Raw genomic sequence first — 17,988 nt, 5'->3', positions numbered from 1 at the left:
ATTGGCTGTCATACGGAGACCACCTCAGCAGCATATAAGGATACAGAGCCCACCATTTTCTCCAGGGGAACTGATCTCTGCCATCTGGAAAGCAGTTGTAATTCTGAGTGATCTCCAGCCCTAACCTGGAGATTTGTCACATTTTACCTCAGAACAGCAAACTGTTTAGAATGAGGCAAAAGCCAATCAAGTCGCATATGCAAACGACCTCTGTGTTCCGAGGCAAAGGCCAATGAGGCTGCATATGCAAATAACCTCTGTGTTCTGACTGGCTATGGGGGGAAGAGGAACAGCAAACTGTTTAGAATGTTGGAGGCGAGACTCAAGCAATGCAGCCAGTGGATAGGGACAGATTCTGAGTGACACACCAGGGCGCCAACCAATTCCGGAGCGTGTGGAATGTTCTAGAGAAGTGCCACCACCATTCGGCTTTTATATATAAGGGAGATTACATGCTCAAGCAGCTTGTGGAAGACAATAACCACCCTGTGTGAGAGAGTAAGCTAAGAATGTGACTGGCCCAAGGTCATCCAGCAAGCTTCCATGACAGAGTGGGGATCTGAACAGGGGACACCTCCCCCCATGCCCCCTGTCTTCAGTGTTCCCTCCTACCCTCTCCTGGCAGCCTCCACCTGGAGAAAGTCTAGCTTAGTTGTACAATGGCTGCCACCACCAGACCCTGCTGCGTTGTGTGAGTAAGGAGACTCTGTTGGTCAATTCCAGACCTGTCACTGGGAAATACCCCTCCCCCCCATCTGGGTTCATTACAGGGGAGGAAGTCGGGACCTTTTCCACAGCTGCTTTGGCCTACAAATCCACCTCTGGTTCCCCTTCCTGTGGCTTTGCTTTACAGAAACTAAGGCTTGGAAGGCCGGGCAATTTTACTGTGATTGCCTAGCAATCCCCAAAACATTCCTGAGATGATGAGCAGAACATGAGCTAGAGGTGTTATTATTGTTGGGGGGGGGGTTAATCCCCCAGTATTTTTTTAAGTTAGATTTTTTTTCTGCAAACCTGTGGCTTCCTTCAGGTTTGTAAAGAAATATCCCGTCTCTCCTTGGTTCCATCTTGTAGAGTTTTTGGTTAACACTCTATGGCCCAGTTAGGAATCAGATATATGGTGGGAGACTGTTAAACGAATTGGCTCTATATAGCCCAATAAAAAAAGAGGTTGGGAGGATAAAATTATGATCACAAATAGCTTGAAGCAGTTGACACAGAGCAAGAAAAGAAAAAAATGATAGTGCTGAATCAGCATATGGAACACGTTAAGGTCATCATGGGGATTCCACACAAAAAGGAAATCCCCCTGGCAAGTTCTAAACACCTCCTTTTTGGGTAAAATCACTATGTGGGATTCCACCAACACAACGATTCTCCACATCACTACCAGCAGCCACCAGGAAGTGAAGTGGCAGTACAGAGACTCACACAATGGCAGCACCCCACAAGATGAATGTGCAAGTCTTTCTGCCTTTTAATCCTGCCCAAAACTGCTCTCATATCTTGCAGCACCTAGTCTGCAGGGGGAGGTGCCAGAGCCTTTTCCACAGCTGTTTGGCCCTGGAATGATTGGGGTCAGGCCCAGCAACAACCACCAGATAACTCAATATATCTAATTCTAAATGTGGACAAAACCATAGGTTTACAGAAAAATCTAAAGTCATTTTTTTAAAGTAGGGTTAACTCTTCCCCAAATAATAGAAGCAGTTTTAAGAAACAAACACCCTCTGTGGCCACCAGCAGGCAACCAAAACAGTATTGCCAGCTGAAGCCTCGGTTTCTGACAGGAAAAGGCAGTGGGAGGGGGAGGGCCTGTCCAGGTCTGCTTTGGCCTTTGGAGGAAAATTCATTGGGGACAGACCCAGCAGGAACCACTGGGCCACTTGCTACCACTCCCGACTAGCATGACTCACCCAAGTCCACCTATTTGCTACTGTTCAACAACAGTCAACACATAAAAGTCAGTGTGGTGTACTGGTTACTGTTTCAGATTAGGATCTGGGAGAACCGGACTCAAATCCCCACTCTAACATGGAAGCTCACTGGGTGACCAGCAAGGCCAGACTAAGCCTAATGTGCCAACTAACAGGGTTGTTGTGAAGATAAAATGGAAGAGAATGATGTAAGCTGCTTTGGGTTCACGTTGTGGTGGGTGGCATTGAGCTGCATAGTGCAATCCAGCCAGACGTTCCCTAGGGAGATGCTGCCAGGAGTATGGAAGGATGGAAAACTGAATGCAGGGGGGAAATAAAGGTAGGTTGGGCTGGTGGGTGGGAAGGAGAGAAGGAGGCAGAAAAAGGTGAGAGACTGGGGGGCTTTCAGGGAAGGGGGAAAGGGAACGGGGTGGGAGTGGAAAATGAGATATTCTACCCTCTGCAAGTTCTTGCAGGCCCCTGTTTGTCAATGTCTAGATCTGAAAGTACAGGTTAACAATAAGCTGCCACCAGTCTTTGGAAGTGATAACCTAGGACAGAGACCTTGAGTTAGAAACTACAACCAAAAACTTTGGGTTAGAAACAACAATCAAAAACTACCTAGAACACCTAAAACTAACACAAACCGTAAGAAAAAAAACTTTTAGGGTCTAAAAGTACCTCTGAGTCTAACATAGATTCTTTAACAAAGTTTTTAAATAAAATATAGCATAAATGATATTGCACAAAATAAATTACTTCTAGCTCATTCATTACAATGATGACTAAAGATGTAGAACATCAAGTATGACACAAAACCATGTAACCACATTTACCTCAGTCCTTGTTCAAGGTATCTTAAAGTTGTAAAGGTGGAATCAGCAAAATGATTCCTAAGCAGTTCATGTCTGGCTTCAAGGTATGAATCAGCTAAACTGATGACAAATGATCCAAAACAATAGTCCTGCTTCCTTTTTAAAGATAAAACTTGCTGCCTGACATAACAGTATTCCACACAGTAGCTTGATACGCCAATTTCAGTCTTATGTATAGTGGCTTCAACTACAGGAACAGGGTAGCCACAGCACTTTCTAGTAACAAAGTGACCCATTAAAATTTTGTGCGAAGAAAAATGAGACAGAATCTACAGGGTCCCACTCTAGAACTGTGGAAGCCAAAGGAAATTAATGACCAACCATAAAATGCTTAATTCTTACACTCCTAAGAACTAGAGGTGACTGAGGCATACAGGTCTCCTTGTCTCTGGAACTGAGTTTTGGATAATTAAAATTGTATCATGGGTCAAACAGGCCAGATTATATAACTGCCTATATCAAAGCTGCTAAGCAATAAATTAGAAGGAGAAAGTCCTGAGCAATAAATTTGAAAGCTACACATAAACAATGCTGGTTTCTACACTGACAATTGCCATTGGAAAAGGGATCACAAAAGTCAAGTTCACTGGAAACACCACTTACAGCAGAAAAGGAAAAATATTTGCAAAGAAGTTCAGGAATATTAAGGACAGTGATTAAAGTGAAGCACCATAAAACCACTTTATAGATCCCTAGGGAGTACACACCCTGTATATTATGTGCCATTCTGACAATGTAATATTACAAGAGCACAGAAGAACTGGAAAAGACAGAAGAAGGCTAGCAGGCCTTCATTAACTTTAATCCAAGTACTGAGACTCACTCCTTTGGATGAAGATGCAATGTTATATGCTGCCATAGTTAGCTTTACAACACTTGCCTTAATAACAGGTGTGACAGCTACCCAGTCACACCCAAGCATTTACAGTTTTCTGACTTTTCTTATTCATTACTCTGAGTAGGATCATCTAATAGCAGCAAGATTTCAGTACTTGTTACCAAAGATCATGTACCTTCCTGAAGATGATTGAAATTAAAGCATGAACCTTCTGCATGCCAAGGATCTGCCCTTCCACTGACCTGTGAAAAGAGACTTATTCTTTGCAGCAGCCTTACTCTTTTCTGCATTCATATGAATAAAATGTCCCAAGTTCACATTTTTTTAGTTTTACACATCACACACAAACACGTCTACTGATAAATGATTAATATAATGCACCTATTGGCTTAACTGACACAGTAGGGTGATTTATGTATGCTATCCCTACCACCCATACAAATACTACCACTGGGAGAAAAAAAGTAATCAAATTAAAGCTTTACAACCATTAGAAATAAGAAGGCAAGCTAAAGGCTACAAGCCAGAACACCCATTAACCTACTGTCCCAGATCCTCTGAAGCACAAAGGCAATACATAAGACCTGAACCAGTAAAAATACTTCCAGAATATACACACCTAAAGTCAGAACTAAATAACAAGCTAAGGTTATAATGTCAACAGTTGTAAAGCAATAAATATGTCAAAATTCTCAACAAGGAGGACTATAAATCCTCTGTATTTTAGTGTCTCTCTTTTTCCAGAATAGTATATTAGAATACTGAATGTAATGCAAGGAATATTGGGATGTTTTGCTGACATGACACTGCATCCACCTCAAAAAGTGCTGTTATGTGATCTCCATGCCTGGGAGGAGAGAATGAGATTCTCGGGTTTGCTTCCCACAATTAGAAAAGACACCTTTAGACATTTATCTATGTTGACATATTTATTGCTTTACAGCTGTTGACCTTATACCTTAGTTTGTTATTTAGTTCTGACTTTGCATACCTTAAACATCATCATGTTACATGTTAATTTGCTGTTCCCTGTCTATAATTTTGAACCCTACCTACCATTCCAATGCATTTGAAAAAGTGTGCCTTGCACACAAAAGCTCATATCTTGAATAAACCTTTGTTGATCTTAAAGGTGCCACTGGACTCTAAATTTGTTTTTAGGATTTAACTGTGTAGCTAGAACCTAAAATGCAGCTTTTCTTGTTTTCTGCTCACAGGTCTGTTCTTTGAAAATATTCTGCACTCTTTAATAAAAATATTGTTTTACCATATCTGGTTGTTCTGAACTTCAGAAGCAGCAAATCTAAATTCAGTGTCTTAGATCAAAGTGTCCACCCCTACTGGTAATTGGTTCATAGAAACTCATTTGGCAAGTGTCCTACCTTGCAGGATTGACATTATGGTTTAATCCCAGAAAAATCATGACTTTGCCCACTGGCTTCTGGTTGTAGGGATGCTCTCATGGGCTGGTAGCAGGCTAACACCCACCCACCCCCAGTTTGTGAGGACTCACACTCCAGGTTGGTTGTGTAATTTTAAGCACTGCACTTCATACCAAGGATCCCCTGGATTGGGAATTTTTGACAACACAGATCAGTGTTTCTGAAGAAGATCTTACCTGACAGATACTCTCATATAGTAGCAATAGGTACCTTACATTCCCGGGTCCCAGGCCATACAGCGTATTAAGCAATGACCTGTGACTGAAATGTTGCCAGAATGCTGTAGTTCTGTCAGATACATTCTCTATATTTTACACCAGTTAACAGTCATGCAACTGCATTGTATATCAATTTCCACTTCTTCAAGGCAACCTCATGTACAGCACACTGCAACAGTCTAAGCAGCATGTCACATGTGCTGGATACATGTGCACAGATCATGCTTATCAAGGCACACCAATCAAAACTGGCAAGAGGTGTTATAAATTACAGACAAAACCTAAGCATCCATATACAGACATGGATTTAATAACACCCCCAAAAAAGCAAACCAGCTCTTTTACGAAGAGGGGAACCCCATACAGAAAAGGCTAATGCTCACTTACTAGTTACTTATACTGTCAACCAGTAGCACTTCAGTCTCATCTGGATAGAGCTTCAATGCATTGGCCTTCATCCAGCCCAATACTGACTTCAGATTCAGGGCATTCATTGTCTTTCCTGACTCAGGTGAAATGGGGAAATTAGAGTTGGTCATCATCAGCATACTGTTGACACTTCAGCCTTCAAACCATTACCACAGATCCATGTATAAAATAGGGGATAATTTAAGATTTCTTTATTTCTGCCAAAATAATCAACAGTAAAGCAGAAGTTCTGCTCCTTTATGAATTATCTCGTCAGGGGTGTTGTGCTGGATTAACAGTACAACATCCCTATGCTTGCCTTGAGAGCCAGTTTGGTGTAGTGGTTAAGTGTGTGGATTCTAGTCTGGGAGAACCGGGTTTGATTCCCCACTCCTCCACTTGCAGCTGCTGGATGACCTTGGGCAAACCATAGTTCTGTCAAGAGCTGTCCTTGAAAGGGCAGTTCTTGAAAGAGCTCTCTCGGTCCCACCTACCTCACAGGGTGTCTGTTGTGGGGAGGGGAAGGGAAAGGAGTTTGTAAGCCACTCTGAGTGTAGGGCGGGGTATAAATCCTCCTCCTTCACTAAAGTGACTCTGCATGGGCATTACCGTCAGCTTTAGTTTTAAAAATTATGATTTCTTTTTCATTTTGTATTACAAGCTGCGGTGGCTTAAGTGGTTAAGATGCTGAGCTGCAGGCTGTGGAAGGTCGGTAGTTCAGTAGTTCGAGACCCGAGTACACCACATGACGAAGTGAGCTCCCGTCTCTAGTTCCAGATCCTGCCAACCTAGCAGTTCGAAAGCAAGAAATTGCAAGTAGATAAATAGGTACCACTTCGGTGGGAAGGTAACAGCGTTCCGTGCGCCTTGGTGTTTAGTCATGCCGGCCACATGACCACGGAAACGTCTTTGGACAGCGCTGGCTCTTCGGCTTTGAAACGGAGATGAGCACCGCAACCCTAGAGTCGGATTCGACTGGCTTTCGAGCAAGGGAACCTTTACCTTTTATTACAAGCTAAAGATAATCATAATAATTATTGGTAACATTTAAAGGGTAAAATTTAAAGAAATAATCTGGATAGCCCAGGCAAGCCTGATCTCGTCAGATCTCAGAAGCTAAGCAGGGCCAACCGTGGCAACTATTTGGATGGGAGACCTCCAAAGAATACCAGGACTGGGAGGCAGAGACAGGCCATAAAGCCACTTTTCCAAATGTCCTCCATGACCTAGTAGGAGTCACCAGAGGTCACCATGACTCCCAGGCACAGCGCACACACAAAACGTAAAAATTCCAAACAAAAAGGAAAGCAGGAGACTGGAGATCATAAGAAAACAGACAGACACAAAACAATGGACAAAATCTAAAGACAATCAAAAGTTTCACATATGTTTCATTTAAAGACCAAGAATTATTGTCATCTCCTCTTACCATAAATTATATTCATTCTTCTATTATTTTATATGTTTACTTAACACAGTTTCAACACACAAACCTCTGACTGCATTCAGACGTCAACGCACACAGAGGTCTGTCTGAGATTTGCCCATGACAAACACAAATGCATCTTGTTCTCATGCACCAGTGCTCCCTTCAGTCCTCCTCTTCTCTTGCACAACACAACCGAATGCTGCTGCACTGGGACCTCATGGTGAACTGAAGTTGGACTGAAGGCTTCTCAAACCAGGATGTTTTCAGTTGCATCTATGCAACAGACGCAAAGGGAGAAAGTACAAAAGCACAGAAAAGAACAAGAACAAGCTGCATATGTGCCCCTCCTGGACAAGCCTCTGTTTGTCATGACATCTAAATTTCGCCTCAGTCAAATAAGATGCACCATCTAATTTTAAACATTCTGCATGGTCATCTAGTTATTTTTTAAAAAAATTAAGATTTTGATGCATAATAACATCATGTCTTTTAACCACAATTTTACTTTGCCATTCGGATTCTAGAGCTTTAGAATTATTGCAAAACCTTTGTATCTCATGAAGGGAACTTTCACTCTTGAAAGCTTATACCCTGAAATCTTGTTGGTCCTTAAGGTGCTACTGGATTCAAATCTAGCAGACCAAGGCATCTACCCTCTGAAACTATCTACAAAATCCCAGTGGCTTATTAAAGGTTTAGAAGCGAAGCACAGAATTCAAGCTCAATATTCAGCAAGTATTAAGTTTTGCAGATCTCAAACAGAAAGTGAATTTTTTTATGCTGCCTTTCTACCAAGGGTCCCCAAGGCGGCACACAAAAAAGCATCTGAGTAATAAAAAGCAACATTTAAAATGATAAAATATTTTTTTTAAAAAACACGTAAAGCAAAACCAGAGCCATGGAGGAGGACCAATAGAGTTAGTGGGGGCATGCCATATGAAACAAAAAGGTTTTCACCTGTTGGTTGAAGACAGCAATAGAGGGGGAGAGAGAGAATAATCTCCCTGGGGAGGGAGCTTTGAAGTTCTGATGCCACAACCAAGAAAGCCCTTTCTTGGGTTGCCACCTATTTAGCCCCAGATGGCAGGGGCAACCAAAGCAGGGCCTCTGGAAATGGCCAGAATTAATTGGTAGGTTTATATGGGATAAGGCAGTCCTTAAGGGTTTTAAAGCACCTTGAACTGAGCCCAAAAGCAAACTGAAATCTAGTGTACATGGAACAAGACTGGAGTGATTCAGTCCCTATGACCCACTCTCGTCAACACTCTGGCCACAGCATTCTATACCAACTGCAGCTTCTGGACAGTATTCAAGGGCAACCCCACATAGAGCACACTGCAGTAATCTAAGGTTGATGTTACCAGGGCATGCACCACAATGGCAAGATCTTTTCTGCCCAGGAAGGGCTGAACCTAGCTCACCAGCCAAAGTTGGTCCAGGACCACTCCCAAGCTGTAAGCCTGCTTCTTTGGGGGAGTATAACCCCATTCAGTACAGAGCATAAACCATTCCCTGGGTCAGACTTTCCCTCCACCAGTAGCACCTCCTTTTTGTTGGAATACGTTTCAACTTGTTAGCTCTCAACCATTTCAAAGTTGCCTCCGGGTACCTCTTCACAGTTTCCACAGTCTCCCCGGGAATTTCTGAGAGTGCGAGAGAGATGAGTGTCACCTGCATATTGATGGCAACTCAGCCCAGATCTCTGGATGACCTCTCCCAGTGGCTTTACATAGATGTTGAAATGCATGGGGGACAAGATGAAACCCTGGGGAACCCCATAGGCCAGAGGTTAAGGGGCACAGCTGTAGTCCCCCAGCACCTTCTAAAACCCCTGAGGCAGGACCAGAACTACCACAGAACAGTGTCCCAGTTCCTAAAGGCAATCCAGAAAGATATCATGATCGTTGGTATTGAAAGCAGCCAGGAGGTCCAGGAGGATTAATAGAATTAGCAGTATAGCATTTAGGAATAATAACAAAGTACGGTTTGCTGGAGTGTGAATGCACCTGAAGGATGCTCCAGCTAGTGCACTCCCATATCTCGGTCCGCCCTTACGCAAGGTAATTATGGTTTCCCACAAACCTGGAAATAAGTGTAATTGTCATTTCATCCAAATTGAACCTGCAAACCAGAATCAAACCATTATTTGCAATCCAACTGTGCAGAGGAAATAGTTTGCAAATTATGATTTGTCACAAAAGTGGAAATAACAAATTAGCTGAGAAGCAACTTATTTGACTAATTATCTTAGGAGTGAGTAAATACAATGTCCCCCAAGCTCATTCATGTAGCAAACTAAAGCATGGACTGCTGTTATATCTGAACCATGCCTAAAATAATGAAATCTCACGTTCAACTTGCCTCTGCATATCTTCATTCCAATTAATTGAGTCAAACAGAAGAATATGTCAGAAACTGTTTGACTTAAAACTGAAAACATGATCTTTGGATGTTTGTTTTCTATAATCTTGTACAGTATTTTATGCTCATAAAAGACATCTGAATCAAGATCCATGCCAAGTTTATAGGTCTCTTTGAAATTGAGAACATATTTATTCTGAAAGTTCTAGCAGGGTTTGTAGTCTAGAGTACAGTATCTCCACCTGTATGTCAACATAAGCCATTTTCAAGTACAGATGGCAAAAGTAACATGAAAGAAAATATGTATAGAACACATGAGCTTGGCAGGTTCATGTTTCAGGAAAAGAACTGAGTCCAATCCTGAAGTGTGGAAAACCACTGCATCAGAATTACACATTAATATTAAATGCCTGTCATCTGTTGCTCCATTATCATGGAATAACTTAGCCAAGTGAGATATGAGCTCCTTGTTTAAAAGAAAGCCACTATCAAGCAAGTAACAGACAGCAGAAACCTGAGAGCCAGAAGGGAAAGATCAAGCCTCCTAATTTATCTCCTTTCTTAAATATGAAGCACCTTTTTAATTAAAGATGGGTCGGTTTACACAGCAGACATGAACAGAGATACTGACATTAGATATGAATTAATGGGACGAGAAAGCCACACTGCAGTAAAACACAATACCACTTGAGTCATGTCTACATACATGTTAGTTCACTCCATTCTTAGAGGGACAGGCAGTGGTCCTGGCTTCCATTGTTTTTATTATGCATTTATGTTTGACTCAGGATTTGACCTACTTGCAAATCAACCTAACATTCTCTCTTTTTTTCAGTGTGTTTATACCCCAGACTACACCAGAATAAATACAAGCTTCCCAAGGAGACAAGGATAGTGACTGCTTCTTTGTCACTAGAAGCTACAAAAATTGCCTTTTCTCAGTTGCTAGCATAACATTTTCCAAGTGTCCATGCAAACAGGCACCTAGGATTTTCTCATCACCCAGATTATCCTTTAAACCATCTGAGAAGTGAAGTTGTACTTTCACTATCATGTTGCAAATTTGAACAAACTAAATTTGAACAGGTACCAAAAACAAAGGAAGTAGGTGGAACATGGGCTCATACGCCATCTTTTGCGGAATAGAAAGGCACTAAAAGGTAGGCAGAATCAACAAATATGGTAGTCTAATCTAAGACTAACTTTTCAGCCACACATCATGTGTATTGTGATAAAGTTCTACTGAAGAAAGTATCCACTCTTGTAAGAGTAATATAATTTCTACCTACCAATAAATATTCTTACCAGTGCAGTATTAATTTCCAGATCTTTTCAACACAAATGCATATGTTAGAAATGAGTAAAATCAACTTTAAATTAGCATTATAATCTGCACCAGGGGTCCCAAAACATATTGAGTCTGTGGGCCCTTCTGGATTTGAGAAGAGGTAATGTTTACTGCCACGAAATGGCTGCTAGGGGGACTGGGGTTAGTGACAAACGTTGAGAGGTTCCCAGCCATGTGTCATTCTATGAAGAAGCCAGCTCCCTCCAAATGGGTGCTCCCTACAAACACAAAGGTGATGTCTCCTAAGAGCTTCTGAATAATCTCCTACTCCAGCTAGCCAGGACTGGCTCTTTGCTTTGGAGAAGAGTGATGTGGGCATCAAGAAATACATTTGTGAGCACAATGGCACCCAAGGATTTTCAAGGCAAGAGACTTTGGAGGTTTGCCATTGCCTGCCTCCGCATCACAACCCTGGTATTCCTCAGAGGTTTCCCATCCAAATACTAACCAGGGTCAATCCTGCTTAGCTTCCGAGATCTGGCTAGCCTGGGCTATCCAGGTCAGGGTATACAATCTACCCTAAATCACAGTAATTCACTAAAACTAGGGCCTTCCAATCCTGATTTTGTTTTATATAAAAAATAGGTTAATCCGTTTACTTCTAATTAATGTTTTGCTAAAATACCTATTACATATAATAATCAGGAGAAGTCAACAGAAACCCTAAAGCACAGCTGCTGAGCCAGTGCTCTAGGACAATCATCTGTTTCAAGCCAAACATGGCTCTCATGAAGCCTATAAGATTGTATTTAAATGAGACTTCGTGCCACAAAGTTTCACCTGACAGTTTCACAAGCTAACAAGGGAATAGGTGGAGGAGTTGCAAAACGTGTTTGTCACTTATTTCTAGTAATACCAACCAACCTGCAAAAGTAAACAGCATACTCAATGCTATATAGCCTTACATATCCCTTACATACTACTGTGATGATGCATCAAAAGCTTTGTCAAACCACTGTAGATTATGAGCTGCAGAATTGGGATGGGTTTACAAATATGTATTTTCTGCATACTTTTACAATTGTAATATGCAGTATTGAAAGCATAATTGACAGAATGGACATTAGACATGACACTGAAAATAGGTCTTGGGTGTGCAGAGCCCAAGTTTAGGGCCTTAAAGACTGATTCACTTTTAGTCTAATCATACCAAAGGCATTAATAGCAGGCCTGAGAAAATATTTCAAATGTTAAGGATAACCACTTATCTGAGGTTCCCTTCACTGCAATTCTGTGCTCTTCACTGCAGTTGTGCTCTTCTAAGTCCACTGAAGTCAGTGGGCTTAGGAGAACATAACTTTCTTTAGGACTGCACTGTAAGTTTTTCCAACCCTAGCAGTACAGAGCAGAAGTTGAAACCTTCGTTAAATGCACTTTCAGTGATCTAATACAGAGACAAGCAACTATACAAAAGTGCATGTAAAGAACATCCTCTCTAAGAAATAAATTCCCGAGTTACCCTTTTCACACATCTCAAAATACATCTCTCTCCCCTTGCACTTTAAAAAAGTAACATGATTTGGAAATTTAGCACAAAGCACACTTCCACAAATATGTCAGAAGAACAAAGCACTATAAATGACAACAACTCTAATTACTCTCACCCCCATTTCAAACAAAGGGTACATCCTGCTAAAAAGCAGAGCTATGTGGACTCTGGAAGTGTTCAGAGACAAACAGGCTACTTCTGCACTGTCATTTCTGTCACTCATTTGTCCCTATTACTTCAGGGTCCCGTCCCCCCCCATGTGTTTTGCTCTCTCTAGTAGTCCCAAGAGGGAGCAAAACACTTGTGGGAAAGGGGGGGAGCCATAGGGACAAATGAGTAAAAAAAATGACAGTGCGGAAGTGGCCACAGACTCCAACTTTGTCTTTCAGTACAAGTGCTGTGGATACAATTTTGACCCTAAACAGCTAAACTGACAACGCTGCAAGCATCATACCATTCACTAATTACTGTTCTCATTAACGTCAATGAGGATAGGACATCATCCTAAATAGATGGTCATCCAGGCTCTTGCAAACTGAACATATGACATCCATACTCCTACCCAGCTTTCTAAGTGCAATATATTTACTCTGTATAATAACAGCCAATCTGGCAGACAGAGAACAGATACCACCCTCAGTGTCTCTTTTTGACATTAGGCTTGTTAAAACTAATCCAAATCTGACTTGAATATTTCAGCTTTGACAAATTTTAAGGATAGGGTGTAGTAAAATACCTCAAAGATCTACCAGATGCAGTGATCAAACTTGGCCAAATCCAGTCACTCTTCTTTTGCAATCATTCCAGCAGTTAAAATGGAAACATTTAGGTTCCTCCTTTAAATGCCTACTCACCAAAACGTTTTGAATACCAGCATTTGAAAGATCCCAAAAAGGCAAGAACCAACAAGCCTGATACATGGAAACGCATCCCCCTGAACTTCAGAGGATTTGCTTTCAATATGGCCTGGCCTGTATAGGGGCTGTATTTCTCCAAAGGTTTCTTTCCCGCCTTAAAATTTTACTCCTAATCAGAGAAGAGAGAAATAACTGACGTCCTACAGCACCATATTTTGGATGTTAAACCCCACTGATGCAGCGGGGGGAAAAAACAAGTAGCGGCTCTGTCGGGGCAGGAAGCTTGAAGGGGATCTGTCAGCTAGGACCTGCCGCCACTCACGCGGCTCCCTCACCTCCTGAATGCGCTTGCGGGCCCGCTGCAGCACCTCCTCGTAGCCCTTCTGCCGCAGTTCGCTCAGGCTCTCGTAATATTCCTCCGGGTCATCCGTCTCGGTGAAGAGCACCTGGGAGAGGATCTTCCACCCGCAGGTGTCCAGGCAGTGGCCCAGGTAAACCTGCAGCTGGTAGCACAGGGCGTCCATCTCCTGCTCGGACAGCTCCGGCGCCCCGAAGAGCACCGTCCACATGCCCGAGGGCTCCTCGGGGAAGACCGGCAAGCAGGGCTCCAGCTCCGAATTCACCGAGCACAGCTGCTGGTGGACGGCCCGCAGGTCCTGGAAGGAGAAGAGCCCGGCCCAGCTGCACTCCTCCCCCGACAGCGCCTCGGCCTCCGCGCAGGCCCCGGCCGACGGCTCGGCGGGCGGGGAGGAGGGCAGCAGGAGGGCGGCGGCGGCGGCGGGGCCTCCGGCAGCTGTCTCGTCCTTGCCCAGCTCCAACACCTCGAGCTCCTCGGCCGCGCAGGCCGCCAGGCTGAGCGGCACCTCCGGGCCGGGCTGGGGCCTCCGGGCCTGCCTGCTCCTCGCCCGCGCCGGGCTCCTCTGCGACCCCTCGGCCGCCCGGCCGCCGGGGCTCCTCAGCACCACCGAGTCCGCCGCCCGGGCCGGGGAAACCGGCGAGCTCCTGGCTTGGCCCTGCTCGGCGCTCCAAGCCGGGCTCCTGCGCACGGGGGGGCTCCCGCCGCCGGCCTTGGAGGAGGGCCGCGGCTCGGCTCCGGCGCCGCCGCCAGGGCTGCTGCTGCCGGGGCTGCTTGGCAGGTGAGGGCGAACTTGCCCTCGATCTCATTCCAGGCCACGATGAAGACGAACTTGTGCTTCTCCGGCTCGTGGAAGGCATGAGGCCTCACCGCCACCCAGTCCGCCTCCAGCGTCTCCTCCAAGGCGAAGGTGGTGCTCATGGTGGCGCGGCCCTCCCCTCAGCCGCCGCCGCTCCGGACTGGGGCTCTTCCCCACCACCACCACCCCTCGCGCTCGCTCACTGCCCAGCATCAGCCATTTTAGCCGACACCGAAGGGAGGCAGGCAGGCAGGATGGATGCGGTGGCGATGCGATGGGAAACAAACGCTGGGATAGGCTGAGGCGCGCCAGAGAGTCGTCAGTCCCCCACAACGGCCGCCGCGGCCTCCTCAGCCCTCTGCGGCGCGCGCGCGCCCCTTCCCTCTCGCGCTCGCGCTCTCTCTCGGCTTTGTGATTCTGAGGCCGGACGGCGGCTGCCTGGCGGGGACAATGCCGTCAATAGGCAGGCGTACAGGTACTTCAGGCGATCACGTGGAGGCCCCGGATCTGTTTACTGGCGCTGCTCCGCCTCCGGCGCGCTTCCACCGCCCGCATCAAGAAGCCTACTCGGCGCCTCCTTTACACCACTCTCCGGCTCGGCCCGCGGCTCCGCCTCCTTCTCCTCCGCCGCCGCCCCCCGCGACGCCAGTTTGGGGTGCGGGGGAGATGGAGGGCGGGACTCCCCGCTGTCGCTCGTCTTTTGCCGTCCGGCCCGACCAGATTTCCTTCTTTCTCCGGTTTCTCCCTCCTGAGTGCCCAGGAGCGCCTTTGTTGTTGTCAGGCTTCGTCTCTCCTCCCCACCCCACCCCCGCTAAAATGATCGCTCTCGCTCGAACAATGTGCCCATTGAAGCCACCCAGGCTGCGCGCGTCAAGCTCAGGCGCCCTTTCGGAGGGAATCCGACCCAAGCGCCAGCCCAGCCCTCACCGGAGCCTTTGGGGGCAGCTGGCTGGGTGATAGTGTGGCGGTGGGAGCTTCGCGAAATGAGTGGACAGTGGAAACCAGGCAGTTGTGCGGCTAATGTGTCCTGAATGCTGGGCAGGGCAGTTCGTATTTTTGGTTTGCGGCTCCATATACCGTCCAGACCAGCACTCTAACAGCCTTACAGCTGAATGTCAGTTCTGCGCAATAGGCATACATCTTCTGTCAGCAGGGCTTCATGCAGGAAATATATAAACTGGAAATCTTTGTGGGAGTCAGTGCTTAATTCTGAGCCAAAACGTACAAACCTAGGGTTTTAAAAGCTGTGTTCAGTCCCTAGCATTAGGCAAAGTGACACTCAGGTGGCAAGTTTCAGGACAAACGATGTTTTCACCACCATGCAGTGCCTGCTTTAGCAGGGAGGGCGGGATATAAATAGAATTAAATAAATAAATCATTTGGATTTTCAGCACCAAAATGTTTTAGGCTACCCCAAGGGGGCATAGTCCTAGCAAATGTAAAGAGATAAAAGGAGCATTCCTAACCACAGCCAATATCTATGTGGGCAGTCACCCAGTTCGGTGTAGTGGTTAGGAGCATGGACTCTAATCTGGGAGAACCAGTGATTCCCCACTCCTCCGCAAGCAGCTGCTGGTGTGACCTTGGGTCAGTCATAGTTCTCTCAGAGCTGTTCTGGAAAGAGCAGTTCTCGAAAGAACTCTCTCAGCCCCACCTACCTCACAGGAAGGGAAAGGAGATTGTAAGTCACTCTCAAATTCCTTCAGGTAGTGAAGGGTGGGGTATAAATCCCATCTCCTCCTCCTCCTCCTCTTCTTTCTTAATGAAACTGTAGTATTTTATTTGTTTATTGTGTACTTCAGGTATAGCCCCACTAGAGCAATTCAGTCAGAGAACATAAAATAGCACAAACAATGCAGTGGGACTAGGATTACAGAACTGGAAAACAACACAAGCAAAACAAAGCTAAGCAACCTGTCTGAGCCATGACATACCATAATGCAGAAAGTGGGTTACAAAGGTTGAAGACAGTGCAGTAAAAGCAAGGTGATACATGCAATAAACATTGCAACAGACTACAATCCTGTTCCCTCCTGAAAGCAGCCTCCTGAGCTGTTCCATTATACTACAGGAGAGCATTGCGCTCAGGAAAACAACATCTGCTGGAAGCAGGGGTCATTTCGTAGACAAAGAGGTACAGGATCTCATTAGCATAAATTATAAGCATAACTTATTTGCATATGCCACACACCCTGACATCACCGGAAGTGTGTCAGAAGGCAACACCCGCCACTCAGGCTCCACTGGACTCTTTTGAATCGCTAGCTATTGGGGGGGGGGGACGTGCAGATCTGTCCTCACAGAGGAGGGAGAGCTTGTCACTGAATAAAACTTGGTCTTAAAGGTGCCACTGGACTGTTCTGGATTGCTAGCTATGGGGGGGGGAACGCGCAGATCTGCCCTCACAGACGAGGGAGAGCTTGTACCTGAAGGCGGGCGGGGGGGGCCCTCTGCAACTTACCTGGCTGCTTCTTGCTCCTCGTGGCCCAACTGAGGGCTGCTGGGAGCAGGGGGTGGGGCTTGTTGCATGTGCCCGCCCGCTGGGCTCCTTACTGCCAGAGCTCCGCTCCTGTGCGCTCCCACAGGAAATGACCCCTGGCTGGCAGTCCCTGGCCCAAAGAGTGTCCAGCTTACTCAGCCTGGGCCAGGGCCTTCTCAGCTTCGGCTCCAACTTGGTGAAACTCTCTGCTGAACAACAACAGGGCCCCGTGAGACCTCTTACAGTTCCGCAGGGCCTGTAAGACAGAGATGTTCCGGCAAGCATATGGCTGAGGACAGCAACTGGGTTTTAACAGCAAATTGGCCACCTGACTACCTCTCACTTTTGTCCCTCACCAATGGGGTGCAAATTCATAATATGATGTCATATAGGTTTATTCTCTGTATATTGTTTGTTTTAAAACCGTTGTATTTATTTGTATGTATAAATTGATGAATTGTTTTAATCCCGTAGAGCACCACTCTGAGCCTGCTCCGCAGGGAGAGCAGTATAAACATTGAATTATTATTATAATTATTATAATAATTAATAATAATTAAACAGTATTAAATCCATTTGCATATTAAAACTAGTAATTCTGAAGAAAAACATTTTTTTAGGTGATGGGCATATCACAGCAGGCATCATTTTACACACAGAGGGCATTCCTCTCTCTACTAAGATGTACTTTATAACCACGGAGGAGGAGGAGGAGGCTTTTTCAGTCCCTCTTTACCCCATCAGCTTAACTTATAGCCCTGCTATCTATACATTTTGAGATCAGGAAGAAGAGCTTTACCCATTTTAAAAATGGATGGATTTGGAATTGGCTTGCTCCCTGACATATTCATTCTTTTTTAACTTTCATTTTCCTTTGTCAAATTTTGGAGGACAAGAGGAAGATTCCCTTGAACGAATGAGCTGAGGTGGGGACAGAACAGGAACAGGGAGGCAAGGAGGGTTAGGGGAGCAGGTGGCGAAACTAGACAGCGAACACTGAAAGAGACAAAGCACGGTGGAGAGTAGCGGTTGGGTCCAAACAGCGTGTGCCAGATGCTGCCCAAGAGTGATACATTTAACCCTGTATCGCTCTTTCATCATGGGTTTTAGATTCCCCTCATGGGAATGGTCTCTCTTTTATTTTACTGTTGCCCCTGAAACAAAGCTGTATGTT

At 45.3% G+C, this 17,988-nt stretch overlaps 1 protein-coding gene across 1 annotated transcript in view; it reads right to left on the bottom strand.

Moving 5' to 3' along the window:
- Positions 1-13,794, bottom strand: part of JMY (junction mediating and regulatory protein, p53 cofactor) — a 57,877-nt gene extending 44,083 nt beyond the window's left edge. The window contains exon 1 of the mRNA XM_015427365.1: positions 13,517-13,794. Coding sequence (XP_015282851.1) covers positions 13,517-13,750 — 234 coding nt within the window. The 5' untranslated portion in view covers positions 13,751-13,794. The remainder of the gene's footprint in view (positions 1-13,516) is intronic.
- Positions 13,795-17,988: the final 4,194 nt, after the last annotated feature.

The sequence above is a fragment of the Gekko japonicus genome, unplaced genomic scaffold, assembly GCF_001447785.1.
Source record: "Gekko japonicus isolate JY-2015 unplaced genomic scaffold, Gekko_japonicus_V1.1 scaffold2042, whole genome shotgun sequence".
Lineage (NCBI taxonomy): Eukaryota > Metazoa > Chordata > Lepidosauria > Squamata > Gekkonidae > Gekko > Gekko japonicus.
Note: the sequence above shows the minus strand (reverse complement) of the source record. Positions and strands in the feature narration are given on the sequence as shown.